The sequence below is a fragment of the Hydra vulgaris genome, chromosome 08 (assembly GCF_038396675.1).
Source record: "Hydra vulgaris chromosome 08, alternate assembly HydraT2T_AEP".
In the NCBI taxonomy this organism is placed as follows: domain Eukaryota; kingdom Metazoa; phylum Cnidaria; class Hydrozoa; order Anthoathecata; family Hydridae; genus Hydra; species Hydra vulgaris.
In genome coordinates, this window is record NC_088927.1 from 37,757,021 (window position 1) to 37,771,735 (window position 14,715).

Genomic DNA, 14,715 nt, shown 5'->3' on the forward strand with positions numbered 1-14,715 from the left:
TAGCGAGCAATGTTGGACGGCGTCTTAAATCCTTCATAATGAGAAAAAAGCAATCATTGATTTCTTTAAATCTAAAAAATAGTATTTAAAATCCTCCTGGTTCATAGGTTATACTCTCTTTTTCTAAATTATTGTCATTTTTTTAAAAGTTTTTTTTGCTCTATTTAGTTGTCGTCTCAACTTATTCTTTTCATTCATTCTTTAATGAGATTGTTTTATTCTTTTATTGTTTATTTTATTGGAACCTTTAACCTTGAAAACATGGTAACATATTTAATTGTTAAAAAACTAACACTGAATCTTTCATACCAATATCAAAATTTGCTACCGCATCATACGTACCAAATTTCAAATTATCGAGTGACACATACCTGGTCTTCGAAAATTGGTCTCAAATCATACTGTTGAACAATTCATTAGCGTTTTGAGTTTTCCCACCTAAACACGTTTTTAGTTATGAATCTTTGCTAAGATCTTCAATAATGGGTCTAATTTTAAAAATTATGTTTATCGGAAGACCTGGACCGGGTTTGTAAGTGTCAGTATTATTTGCTTTATCAAAGTTGAACTTGTACTAACTATCAATGCCGGAAGAACAGTGAGGAAAGTGCAAGTTATTTGATTTGGAAGATGCAACATGAAATAATGTAGCCAATATGCTTGCTTCTATGTTTCCTGCTATGTTTCCAGCATTTGCCTTGTGGCAATGCCAAGGAAATTTTGCAGATGATCAATTACTGATATGTAAGACAACCATGCCCACCGAGACCTTTTTCTCTTTTCTTTAAATTTCGTAGTCGTGTACCAACACGTTTTTGATAGTGTCCCTCGCATTCTAACTTATTAACTTGAATGTCAGGGCAAGTATCTATGACATTAATGAAACTTTTACTGTCTCCGTCTCCTAAAAAATTCACATATCGCATTTTGTACCTAGATCTTAATTGCAAATCTTATTTGTAAATAGATCTTAAAAATACACGCTTTGCACCAATAATCTCCATACCGCTTGCAGATCCTTTGTAATTATTTTTACAAACGTGAGAGTCCCTCCATTGGGCATAGGCGGAAGGGTTTGTATTTTTAAAAGATCTTTCTTCGAAAAGCAACCTGCACAATGATAAGCAGAAAAGTCACCATTTAATGATGAAAAGTCTCTTTTCTGCCAAATACCATCACACGACACACCAATATCAAAAACTTCATCATTAACAGCATGTTTACACAATTCTGCTACTGCATCAAATATGGTATCTTCAGCAACTTTTTGTGTGACAGCACCTATTTTCACAGCTAATTTATCATAATTATTTTGCGTCATTGGTTGTGGCATATTCATAAAGTGATGACTTTTTTTATATCAGAGTGTCCCTCTTTAAGTGCACGCATTGTATATACTGTTCTACAATTAATATCATATGCTCTATTACATTGTTTTGAAGTATAAAACTCATTTTCATACTTGCATTAAAGCACTTGATAAGTAACATCAAGGCAAGTCATTTTGTGTCTTGCATTTTTTGGACGATGACAAGGATGAACACTCGCCACATTGAGGACATGCTAAAGCACTAATTATGTCTGAAAATATAGAGCAATCTATAATCCTATATCCAGATATTTTTATTCTTGTAAAAGCTCTGGAACATTCAATTGGCTTTAGCTTCTTCGCAGATACAGATGTAGAAAATAAATTTAACTCAGATTCGTTAATTAAATATTTCTTAATTTGTTATAAACATGTTCGATTGTAAATTAAAAATTTTATTGACAGTTTCAATATTTGAATCAGTCAAAACTGTTTTCTCCATTTCATTATTTTTTTTGTTGAGACTGTTAAATTTCTACCCTAAGGAACCTCTCCTCTTTTTTTTAATTATTGCTCTTGATTTTATTTTACACGCTCTACTCATTTTTACTTCAAAAAATATTAAGAAAATTGTCAACTTAAAAAGCTACAGAATAACAGTAAACTGTAATCTGACTTAACAAACCAGACTTTTTTCGCTCGCTGAATGTAAAGAAGCCAAACCAAGCATTTTACTGCAGCTATTTAAAAATACACATTAGTTATTAGGATTTTTAGTAAGATGCTACACCGTTGCTAGGGTAAAACATGCTTAGGTTTTCACTTACACCGTCACGTGGTCAGTAATATCAGCTTAGAATACTGTTTTTTTTAAAGTAAAGTTCAATTGTTGAAATTTTTTAATCGCCATCGGAGACGCTTAAACCATTTCTTATATTATAACAAACATTTTAATGAACATAAATTAGAAGCTCTCCACCCCGTCTTTCTTTTTTGAGAGATTATTTCATTTGTGAGATTTTATTTACTTGTGAGATGGGTCTTGTTGTGAACTAGCCACGTTTTGGAGGTGCAGGTACCGCAAACAGTTGAAACACTACGCGCCGTATATTTCAGTAAGCTAAAAAAACCGGCTAAAATATTAAGGAACCTTATCAAAAAACAGCATGCAATATTTTTCTAGTGATGTCATTCGGATTTAATATCGAAATATTTAAGAAAAAATTGTATACACAAATACATTTACGATATCCTGTCACAGAATTCACATAAAGTTCTGATCATGAACATCTGACGGCAGAACCTTCGAGCTTGCTTCTGGGCGTTGGAAAAAGCCTCAAATAAATACTTTAAAAAACACAGGGAGCGCTTCGCTAGAAAATGCGACCGAGAAAAAACTATTTAAGACGTATTTGATTGCCTTCTGTGTCAGTAAAAAAACCTAAAGCTTTTTACCTATTCCTTTAGATAAAAGTTGTGGAAGTTATTGATTTGTTACTCAATATGCTGTTTTTGTTTTATGAAATTTCTAAAGTTATTATTTTAAAACATTTATACAGTATATTAAAAAAACTTATTTTGCCTGCAGTTGCAATTGCTCTGTTGAAAGAGTCTATCAACTCTTTGTCTTTTCGTTAGCATTCTTTTTGTAACAAATATTTTTTGCAAACTAATGTATGTGTAAAACAATAAATGTTCACCTGTTACATTATTATTTATGTCAAAACATAAAAAAACTTATTTTTTTCAGTTAAAAATATAATTTGAATATTATTATAGTTTTTGTTTTGATTTATTATGACGTTTTGGCTAGAAATTAGCTATTCTAAACCACTGTGCCTTGGTATATTCAAAGCCTAATCGTGAGTATCATAGCAACATAAAAACAAAACTTAATAGAGTACAGGAAAAGTACCAAAACCTAACGCAATTTATTCATACTTCTGATGCAATTAATTGATGCAGTTAATTTCCACGAAATTGTATATATATATATATATATATATATATATATATATATATATATATATATATATATATATATATATATATATATATATATACAATAATAAGTTTTTTTAAAGCTCGTGAACCCAACATTGACTCGGAAAATAGTCTTGTTAATAACATACCTTCAACAAATAATTTAAATGCTTCAACTTCATCAAAGAAACTTGTTAAACATTATTAAATCATAAAGCAACAACAGTATCAACAAAACGAACTTCATTACCTGATAACAGATCGAATTTTCCACACTGTTACATCATGTTGGATAGCTTTGTTTTAAAAAGTTTTAAAATCATAGATGAAATTGTTATGTGTCCTGAATGTCAATTGAGGAGTATTGAACTTTCTAAAGATTTATCAAGAAAGAAAGGACTGTCTGTTTTATTAGAGTTTACATGCACAGCCTCAGTCTGCTCATGGAGTAAAAGGGTTTACACTAGTCAAGAAATTGATGATGAATCTCGAGGGCAATATAAATCGGATGTAAATATGAGATCCATTATTGCTATGAGGGAAATAGGAAAGGGGCATGCTGCTTTAACAACCTTTTGTGGTTTTATGAATTTACCTCCACCAATGCATAAAAAAATATTTCATGATATTCAAAGGAATATATTAGTGGCTTACAAGCAAGTTGCTCTAAACTTTATGAATAAAGTAGCTGTTAAGATTAAGCAAGGTCTTGGTGAGAAAAAGACGGATATTACAGTTTCATGTGATGGCACCTGGCGAGGGTTCTCTTCTTTAAATGGTGTTGTAACTATAATTTCAAGCGATACTGGAAAATGCATTGACTACCGCATTAAATCTAAAGTATGCCATCAATGTGATAAATGGGAAACAAAAAAAGCCACTGATGAATATGATGAGTTTCTTAGTACACATGAATGTAGCATTAACCATAAGGGCTCATCAGGCGCAATGGAGGCAGCTGGAATTGTTGAATGTTTTATATCATCAGAGTCAGACAGAAATTTACGTTATGCTTATTATATTGGTGACGGTGACTCAAAATCTTATCTAGAAGTTGCTAAATGTAATCCATACAAAAATCTTATTGTCCAAAAGTTAGAATGTGTTGAACAATAAGATTGCAGTACGTCAATATAATGGTGGAACAGTTTACCAGTTAAAAAAAGCAAATGGTGCAGTACTTCACCATTGCTCAGATGCACTTACATAAGATAGTCGCCACCAAATGTGTCCAAGAACCCCTGATAGTTGGTGTAAATACCAGTCTGATAAAATAAATGGTACAGCCCTGTATAAAGAAAAACCAGGACTACCCATTGTTGTAAGAGACATAATAAACCCAATTTTTCTTAGTTTAAGTGATGATGATATACTAAGTAAGTGTTTGCATGGGCAAACACAAAACCACAATGATTCGTTTAATGGAATTATTTGGAAAAGATGTCCGAAGGATATTTTTGTTGCTAGAGACACATTAGAAATTGGTGTCTCATCTGCAATCATAAATTTTAATGAGGGAATAAATGGAGTTTTAAATGTATTTGCTATGCTAAATATGATAATGAAAAATTTGCGCAAGAGTTTTGCACAAATAAATATTTTGTAAGAGTCGATAATATGAATCTTAAGTCTACTCCGAAAGTCAAGCTTAAACGAAAAAAAAGAGCTCAGCGTAAAGGATTTGCAGATGCCAATGAAGAAATGGAAGGAATAGTATATGAGACTGGTCTTTTTTAAATTATTTTTTTCTACGTAATTATACAATTCTTTCTACATCATTATATATAGCGTTTTACTAATTTACAATTTATTGCTTTATGTATTTTTATTATTTTCTTGTTTTTAAAGTGGTTTTTAAACTTTGAAGTCTTCTTTCTAACATTTCTAAAGCCAATAATGATTTGAAACAGTTTGTTTTTTTAAAAATAATGCTTTGTTAATGCAATTTGTGAGTTTTTGGCTTAAATTAGACTAAAAGAGTTGGATTTTCTTTTTCTTTTCTGTTTTTCTCAAAATAAGGTTTTTCGAAACGGTGCGATAAATAACTTTTCTCAATTAAATGTTATGGACCTGAAATTTGGTACATTGATTCTTTTAGATATAATCTATTAGCTGAATTAAAAAAAATTATTTCAACTTTTTGGTTCTTTAGTTAATTGGGCTCAAAATCTGTATTTTGGGTCAAAATTGTGCTGCCATTTTGAATTATCATTTAAACAAAAACTTTTTAATATTTTTTTCTCCTTAATTCAGCCAATTCAACTTCCTTATTAGATGATGTACAAAAAAATCCAGAACTGTATCTTTAATCGTTCTTGAGTCATTTATCGCAGCGTAAATGCCCTTTTTTTGGTCCCGCGGATCAAAAAACAGTGTTCCAAAACCAAATTTGAAAATTTAAATTCCTTAGTTTTGTAAGGTTTTTTATATTGCAGCCAAAAATTGGGTTTTTTTATACAAAATTCTAGGATTTAGGTTAAAGGTAGACTACCACCTTAAACAAAAAATTTACTAATTGTGGGCAAAATCTATTTACTAACGCGCTTATATATCTATTTACTATCACGCTTATATATTCGTTTACTATCACGTTTATATATTAAAATAAAAATATAAAACACGTTCTGCTACTAAAACATAACAATTATCTTTAAAACGTCATTAAAATATCTTTTTATACCATAGCACTAAAATAACTTTAAGAAAATTTTCAAATTTCTGAAAATCGAAAAGTATAAGAGTATAATAAAAAATTTATTTTCTTCGTTTATCATTTGCATCGTTTATCGTTTGCCATTTTATTGAGAGCACTTCCGGCTTTAAACCATTCAATTTGTCCAAGGTTCATTGTATGGAGAAGATTGATTATTTCATGAGAACCATCAGAGTGTTTCACCACGCATTTAATTGGCTAAAATTAATATGTAATTAATCAAGACATTCAAAAATATACTTACTTTACAAATACATAACAGCTAAAACACAATCTTAGTCAAACGTCTTATTAAATATCTAAAAATACATATATATATATATATATATAAATTCATTTGTTTCAATTTAAATAAACCAAAACTTAAGGCGTCACACGTGTCATTATCTTAAGGCATTTTGACTTAAGATAATGACAGGTCTAATTTGTTGTATTTTTCGAAATGAACATTATCTAATTATCTAAACATTATCTTGTCGTCTTATTTTTACTTTTCTACTTTACATACATTTTAACATATTAAATATAATAAACATAAAATATAATAAACATAAAATATAATAAACATAAAATATAATAAACATTAAATATAATATAACAAACATAAAATATAATAAACAGTATTTGCTTTAAATTCATTTAAAATCAGTTAAAAGACTAAAACAGGTTTTATGTTGTTGTTTGTTGATTTACGTAAAACTTTTGATATTTGATATACTAGTACTGATTATCCCTGATACTGATTCCCTGCTCTATTTTAATTAATTGCAATTAAAATAAAAAGAAATGTTTACTCAGGGTAACTAAACAATTTCTGATTTCAATTTCCCTGATAAAATGAAACTTCCCTGACTTACCGGTGTAAATTTAACAAATGTAGCAATAAAAAGGCAACAAATAAAACTCACACAACTTTACCCAAATATTAGAATTTCTCAAAAAAACTGATTTCTTTTAATTAGTAAGCATTTTTAAACAAAAAAAAATTAAAAAAAATTAATTTTAGTTTTTTTTAAGCAAAAAAAAAAAAAAATTAAAAAAAAAAAATATTTTGTTGCTGGGTTCATTAAAATTCCCTGAATTTTCCATGACTTTTTCAAAATTTAAGAAATTCTCTGACTTTTTAAAATAGTTTAGAATTTCCATTTTTCAGGTTACTGGCCACCCTATTACTTTCATCAATGTAACTTCACAAGTCAGTGAAAAAGATAGTTGAAGTGAATGAACTATGCTTCAAATTGCTACCTCGAACATCCCCCCAATCTAGCTTCCAGCAACTGCTGGCTTTTTGCAGACCTCAAAATAATGCTCCAGGAAAAGAAATTTCGGCTTAAATGAAAAAGAAAATGTCGAAATTGAAGGTATACCGGGAAATTAGTTAACTCGAAAACTGTAAAGTCCTGAAATTGCTTACTGCCTGAAAAATTGATTTTTTATCGCTATTGGAATGAACGAAAACAATCAGTAATCGACCGTTCATAATATAAGAAAATTTAATTGCAAATTAGACATTCACGATAAAAGAAAAAAAAATTAAACAGTTTTAGCAAGTACAGTAAAATGTTAAAACTCTGTCCTACTACTACTACTACTACTACTACTACTACTACTACTACTACTACTACTACTACTACTACTACTACTACTGCTGCTGCTGCTGCTATCCTACTAATTTTTAAAAATAACTGTCCTACTAATTTTTCTGGAAAATGTAAAAAGTCAGGCTGTATGATAATGAAGGCAATATAATTTATTATCAATCTCTCTTTCTCTGTTGCACACTTTTGCTCTCTTTACACACACACACACACACACACACACACACACACACACACACACACACACGCGCACGCACGCACACACACATATAGACTTACTTTTCCTGGTGCAATAGCGGCTAAATCAATAAGTGATATTTTGTCACTTGGTTTTATTTTTGCATAATCTGAGCTATTTTCAAACGTCAATGGAAGCATACCTATAATGTTCAATATAAAGCAACTTATAAAATTTTTGTATACTTTAAAAACTTTTTTCACTATCTTAAACATTTACAAAATTATATGTGTTATATTATAATAAACACAAACCTTGTTTCTTTAGATTAGTTTCTAAACAAAAAAGTAGAAAAAATTATTCACTATGCTTATTGCATAAAAACATTAAAATAGTTTAAAACAAATGTTACCATGAATACGAGCAAAACTTTTAACAATAATTGCTTTTCCACCCAAATGTCTTGGTTCAAGGGCAGCATGCTCTCTACTACTGCCCTCTCCATAGTTTTCATCTCCAATGACAACCCAACTTACACCGGCAGCCTTATAAATCAATTATAAATTTGATTTGAAGTAGTTACGGAAAGTTTCTTAATAAAAACATCTTTTTTTTTTAAAACATCAAAAAACAATTTAACATCATAAAAGAAACTTTTTTACTGTAATGAGCTTACGAAGCAATGATCTCTCTCTATATATATTTTATCTCTCTATATACCTTAGGCTTCTTAATATATACCTTGTAAAATATAATTATAGTATAGTATATACCTTATAGCTTCTTGCAGTATCTGGTACAGTACCATATTTTCCAGTCAACTGATTTTTGACTTTGTTTGCTTCACCATTTTCTTCATTTATTGCTCTAAATTACCAATGAAAAAAGTGTACAAAATTTTTTTTTTAATAATACATTTTACGTCAATTTCATTTACCCAATAAGCATGTTGTTTGAAATATTGTCTAAATGTCCTCTGTATTTTAACCATGGTCCGGCCATACTAATATGATCTGTTGTGCACTTTCCTTTAGCCTGACATAAAAATAAACAACCCATTTTTAAAAATTTTAAAAAGTGAAGCCCTTTTATTTTAACATCAATTTTTACCAGTCTTGGCTATATAAAAAACTAAAAATTGTAAAAATCAAAAGCAAAAGTCATTTTACAAATTAAATACCTTTATTAAAATAGGGACATCAATTAAGTCTTTTCCATCAAATGGCTGAAATGGTGCTAAAAGTTGCAACCTGTCACTTTTTGGATCAACAACAACTGTGAGTTTTGAACCATCATTTGGAGGAGATTGATAAGTATCCTGACCTGGATCAAAACCTTTTGCAGGTAACTCTTCTCCAAAAGGACTTTTTAATTTAAACTTTTTCCCATCTGAACCTGTAAGCTCATCAGTAATTGGATTAAAAGTTAAATCTCCTGCAATTGCTAATGCTGTAACTAATTCTGGTGATGTAACAAATGCATGTGTGTTGTTGTTAGCATCATTTCTTCCTGTGAAATTTCGATTGTAAGATGACACAATAGTGTTTTTAGAACCTTTTGGAACATCTTTTCTTTAAATTAAAAAAAAAAAAAAGCTTAAATATGGTTTTTTAGTAAAGACAATTAACCCGAAACAAAGAAAAGGAATAAATAAAAATATTTTATTCATTTGTTAGATGATTACCTGTCCCATTGACCAATGCAAGGACCACAAGCATTTGCTAAAACTATACCACCTAAATCTCTCAATGTTTGTGCTATTCCATCACGTTCTATTGTAGCACGAATTTGTTCAGATCCAGGAGTAATAGTAAATATTGATCTAAATAATACGAAAAATAAATTAAAAAAATTGGGTTATAACATTGACATTTATATATAAAAATTTATTTAAACATTCCAAATGTAAACGGAAATAATCATTACTTAGCTTTGACTCCGTGACTAAGAGCTTGCTTAGCAATACTTGCAGACCTTCCCATATCTTCATAGCTACTGTTTGTACAGCTTCCAATTAAACCTTAAGTATTATGTAAAAATAACTATTTTAAACTGAACTTTACCAAATTTTTAAATGCTCAAACATGTTTCAAATATATAATATGTGCTGTCGCTTTTTTAAATATATTTTAGAGTTTCCAATCGGTTTTAACTGATAACCGAAAACCACGGCTTTTGGTCAAAACCAATATAAATAAAAAATATCGGTTTTCAAAAACAATTTTTATTGGCAGTTTTTTTGTATAATGCCTTTTGAATGTTTATTTATTATAGAAAAGTATAAAAAATCAAATTTGTAAGTAATTAAATTTTTGTTTTATTATTTAGATATTTTGCTGGAAAGCATAACATGTCTTTTCATTTTCAAAATTATTCAAGTATTCCAAAAAAAAGTTTGAATATTAAATAAAACACGCAAATATATTCGAATAAAAAGTATTTGAATACTCAAAAAGAATGGCCAATTCTTTACATTAAAGAGTTTTTATTCCTTAAAAAAACATACATATATTTTTAGTGTTTATTTTGGTTCAACAAAATATTAACATATAGGTATGTAATAAAAATAATTCACAATGTTTCTTATCTTTTTATTTATTTTTTATTTCTTATGATGAAAATATATTTTGAAAGTACATATCTTCCAGATAAATCATGTCATCAGTATGGAAATTTGCTGCCCAGCGTAAAATTCCAAATTCAAGAGATGTTGAAGGCATCTGCAATAGATGCGGTTCCATTGTAACATGTTCTGGTGGATCCACAACACTTTGCGGAATCATATTTTGCGTTATGGAATTACTACCAATAGCCCTTCGACTGGAGAAACAAGCAGCAGCTTAAATCCACCATTAGAAAAAAAAAATTAAAACCATGGACAGTTATTTACAAAAAACAAACCTTGTTTACAAACAAAATTGTAGCTGATCTAGCTACAGGCGGTGTTTCGATTAATACGATAACAAACAACAAATTTATTTGCTCATCGATTCAACAAAGAGGATATCATCTTCCTAAAAGTCCTACAACTGCGATAAATTTAGTCCATCAAGATTTTTCTGATAAAAAGGAGGCGATGAAACAAAAAATTATCAAAAAAATTAAAATGGGACATAAATTCAGCTTAACGCATATGAATACACATCTTTGAGGCATTGATACATTGGTGTCAACCTACATGAAAGTGAATGTAAGAAAACCTATAAAACTGGCCTCATTAGGATTTATGGTTTCTGTCCAGCTGAAAATTTAATACAAAATATTAAGGATAATTTGAATTCATTTGGTGTCTGTTAGGGTTTGGGAAAACCCGGCATTTTTAGACCCAACAAGTCCGAGTTGAGCCTAAGAATATTTATCGGGTGCGGGTCCAAAACGCCTTTTTAACTTGCAATTTTAACTATAGTTAAAATGCGTGAGAGCAAAAAATCCTTTCATGCTATACATGAAAGGATTTTTTGCTCTCACGCTGATTTTTAAAAATGGATTTCGTATACGTCAAGGTAAATAAAACAACTTTTTTCCAGTTCAACGTCTAACGTAAATGTATTATTCTATACTTTTATTATAATTTTAAACTACTAAATAAACTTGACATTACTTTTTTAAAAATATCGCATTTTATAAAATGCATGTAAATAGACTAGCAAAAATAAACTCAACTCAATTAAAATACTTGTAAGTGTTTAATACAAAACAGAGCAATTATCTTTACTTAAAAAATAAAACTTTAAAAAAACTAATGCACTTAATGAATTGTCCGATAATCTAGAGCGATTTTTTGTACAGAAGTTGGATGCTACAGAAAATGTTCGTTCGGAATTTGTTGATGCTGGTTTTATCGTCATTAACGCTTGATACAATTTTCCTAAATATACAGTTCTTTTTTTAGTTTTTGAAAATAATAAAAATTCTTTTTTAATATCAGTTAATTTATCTCCGCAACTTGGCAAAATTGGACATTTCGCACTTTCTAATATCTTATGTAGTTCTTCCTCCAGTGTTAATGGTAGTGTGTTTCCTGTAGTATTTTCGTTATTTTCAGCCGAATAACCCTGTTCATATGTATTTTGCAGTTCTTCATCCTCACCAAATAATCTCTTCAGTAAATCTGTTGTAAATAATTGTATTTTCTCTGAAGGCATAGTACCATTTACAAGAGAATCTAATAGCTCTTCTATTTCTTGGTTTTTATGGCTATTTATTTGAGTTTTCATCGTCATTAATAGCTCTCTACTTAAATTAGCATTGGATTCTTTTAAATTTCTTAACATAAAATCAATTGTTAATCGAGCTGTTGCAAGATTAGCATTGTCTCTGCTAAGAGCTTCAACAGTTAATTTAATAGGCTTTAGAGTATTTTCCAATTCATTTAATAATTAAATATTAATATTTTCTATTAAATGTACACTTCCAATATCTTGTAGAGCTTCTTTAATGATATAAAAAAATTTTAAAATCTAGATATCATTTCGATTCATTGAGTTCCAACGAGTTCTTACGTCTAACACTAGCTGAAGTTAGTTACCTAAAACTATTTTGATCTTTTCTTGCAAAATATTATTTCTCATAAAAGAACTTTTAAAAAATTTAACAATTATACGAACACTCATTATATTTTCTTCTACATTGCCTAAACTTGTTAATTCAACTTGTCTGTACTCTTCAACGTCACCGTCGCTCTCATCAGAACAATAATTTTCATCTTGACCATCATTAATATCATGTTGACCATGGTCATTTCTATCTCCATCAACCTCATCTTTATCTTGCAAGACGGTAATACTTTTCTTTTTATATAGTACATCACAAAGAGCTAAGTGTATGGTGTGATTCAAACACAAATTATAGAAATTAGGAGATTCTCGTCCAAATTTTATCATTACACTTGCACCGTCGCCGGTTGAACCAGCTATATGTTTTTTAAAATTAATATTATTTGTGTTTAAATGTTGTTCTACTTTTTCAACTAACTGTACAGCTGTGCACGAGTTAAAAATTTTCACTAAACCCAGATTATAAACTTCAGAGTCAAATTTTCATACTCCTCCATTCATCAAGTGTAATGCTAAATCGTCGGCCTTCTTTAATATTTTCTTATAACAATCCTAATATTTCCAACTTCTTTTTTTCATAAAACTTATGAATTAAATTCATAACATCTCTTTTGGCTTTAGGAAGATTATAACTTGATTTTACTAAACTTTCACGAATAAAACTAGACTTTGTAATCGCCCTAACTGATATACCATCAAGAGCGGCCATTTTAGAGACGATTTCTTCTAAAGGCTTTCTTGAGACGGAAACGAAAGTGTCGATGGTCTTAAATCATTTGGTGCCAGAATTTTCTCCTATTCCTTCCTGTGTTGATAAAGAAATTCCATGTTTAACTTTTAAATGTTTAATCATTGATGAAGTATTTCCATCTTTGTTTGATATTATCGTTGAACACTTATTGCATTTTCCACTTTTCAAATCGGTACATTGAGTGAAATACTGCCACACTTTGGAGTGCTTCAGCATAATGGGGCTGTAAAAAATTTTCTAGTCAAATTATGATATTTCGCTTTTTTCCTAAAATAGAGAGTTAATAAATGAAAAGTGCTTTTTTTTAAAGTTTTTTAAATACGCGCTAAAAGAATTAACTTATTAACTTCAATCTTTCTAATCAAAATTTTTTATATTAGCGAATGCTTTTAAAACATTTTCTAATATAGAAACATATTATATTAGCAAATCCTTTAAAGCATTCGCTTATATATAAAAACATTCGATAAGAAAAAATTTAAGTTATAAAGTTAATTCTTTTAGTGTGTATTCGGACATATATGGAAGCATACATAAACTTGAATGTTCTCAAAACATCTAAAAAGCTGTGGCCAAGTTCAACTTCAAGTTGGATTCACAATCCCTACTACAATATTTTCCTAGAAAAAGTAGAGATCCAGATCGACAATGCACCGCTGCCCTAGAAACAAGGCAAAACATTCAAACCATAAGACTCGCTGAGCCTTAAACTGGGTATCGGATCCGGGTATCCGGTTTAAGGCTCAGCGGACATTGTTGATCAGTTTTGCTTTAATCATGCAATTCATCTTGGTGTATGCGACATGTTGTAAAAGAAAAATAAAGACATAAACATACCAGTTCCCAAGGAAACGGACAGTGATTCAGAAGAGGATGAACATGAAATTAAGGATGATAATTTAAGTTTTGAATCAGTAAACAACGAGATTAATGTTGACTACCCTGAAAATTTGATGAGTGCACGAAAAGGAGTGAAATTCATGAAAATGTCATCAGTTTGTAATCAAATTTTTCAGAAGAAAGTTACTGAGGAATTTGGGAAAGAAATCGAACTGCATCTCGATGTTCGTCATTGTTGGAATTCACTTTTTTCAATGACTGCACCTTTGTTAAAAAAAAAGAAATGCTTATTCTAGACATTTACTGAACTAAATGCTCTTGATGTAATCAACAAGCTAGATTTTGAGTCATTAGCTTCATTACATTATTATTTGATAGAAATTTATTTAAACTATCCTTTAATAATTGTGCAGCAAAAGTTTAGTGATATTTTATACAAGGTGAACATGAACATAAATGTAAATTAATAAAACTTTATAAAAAAAACTTGAAGCTATTTAAAAATTTCTTCAATACATTATTCTGCTTCATATAAATAAACAAAAATAAGATTAAAATCACTAACAATATAGTTGAAAATAACTTTTGAATGAATTCTATTAAAAATGTAATAGCAATGAACTTTGCAGTGCTACCTTTGAATGAATGACCTTTTACTTGTTTTTTTCTTTTCAATTAAGGATTTTTTTAAATAAACTTTATTTATACTTTCATTGTTTTGTTGTTTTTTTATATAACTTGTCCAACCTCATTAAAAATAAGGATACAATAACTTAATAAAACTTAC

General features: G+C 29.3%; 1 protein-coding gene across 1 annotated transcript in view; it reads right to left on the bottom strand.

Moving 5' to 3' along the window:
* Positions 1–5,920: 5,920 nt before the first annotated feature.
* The window catches only part of LOC100203396 (probable aconitate hydratase, mitochondrial), a 50,657-nt gene continuing 41,862 nt past the window's right edge, over positions 5,921–14,715 (bottom strand). Inside the window, exons 11-19 of the mRNA XM_065803632.1 lie at positions 9,708–9,801; positions 9,466–9,603; positions 8,962–9,352; positions 8,719–8,816; positions 8,555–8,648; positions 8,194–8,326; positions 8,096–8,116; positions 7,883–7,983; positions 5,921–6,203 (exon numbers count right to left, since the gene is read on the bottom strand). Of these exons, the coding sequence (XP_065659704.1) occupies positions 6,063–6,203; positions 7,883–7,983; positions 8,096–8,116; positions 8,194–8,326; positions 8,555–8,648; positions 8,719–8,816; positions 8,962–9,352; positions 9,466–9,603; positions 9,708–9,801 (1,211 nt within the window). The 3' untranslated portion in view covers positions 5,921–6,062. The remainder of the gene's footprint in view (positions 6,204–7,882; positions 7,984–8,095; positions 8,117–8,193; positions 8,327–8,554; positions 8,649–8,718; positions 8,817–8,961; positions 9,353–9,465; positions 9,604–9,707; positions 9,802–14,715) is intronic.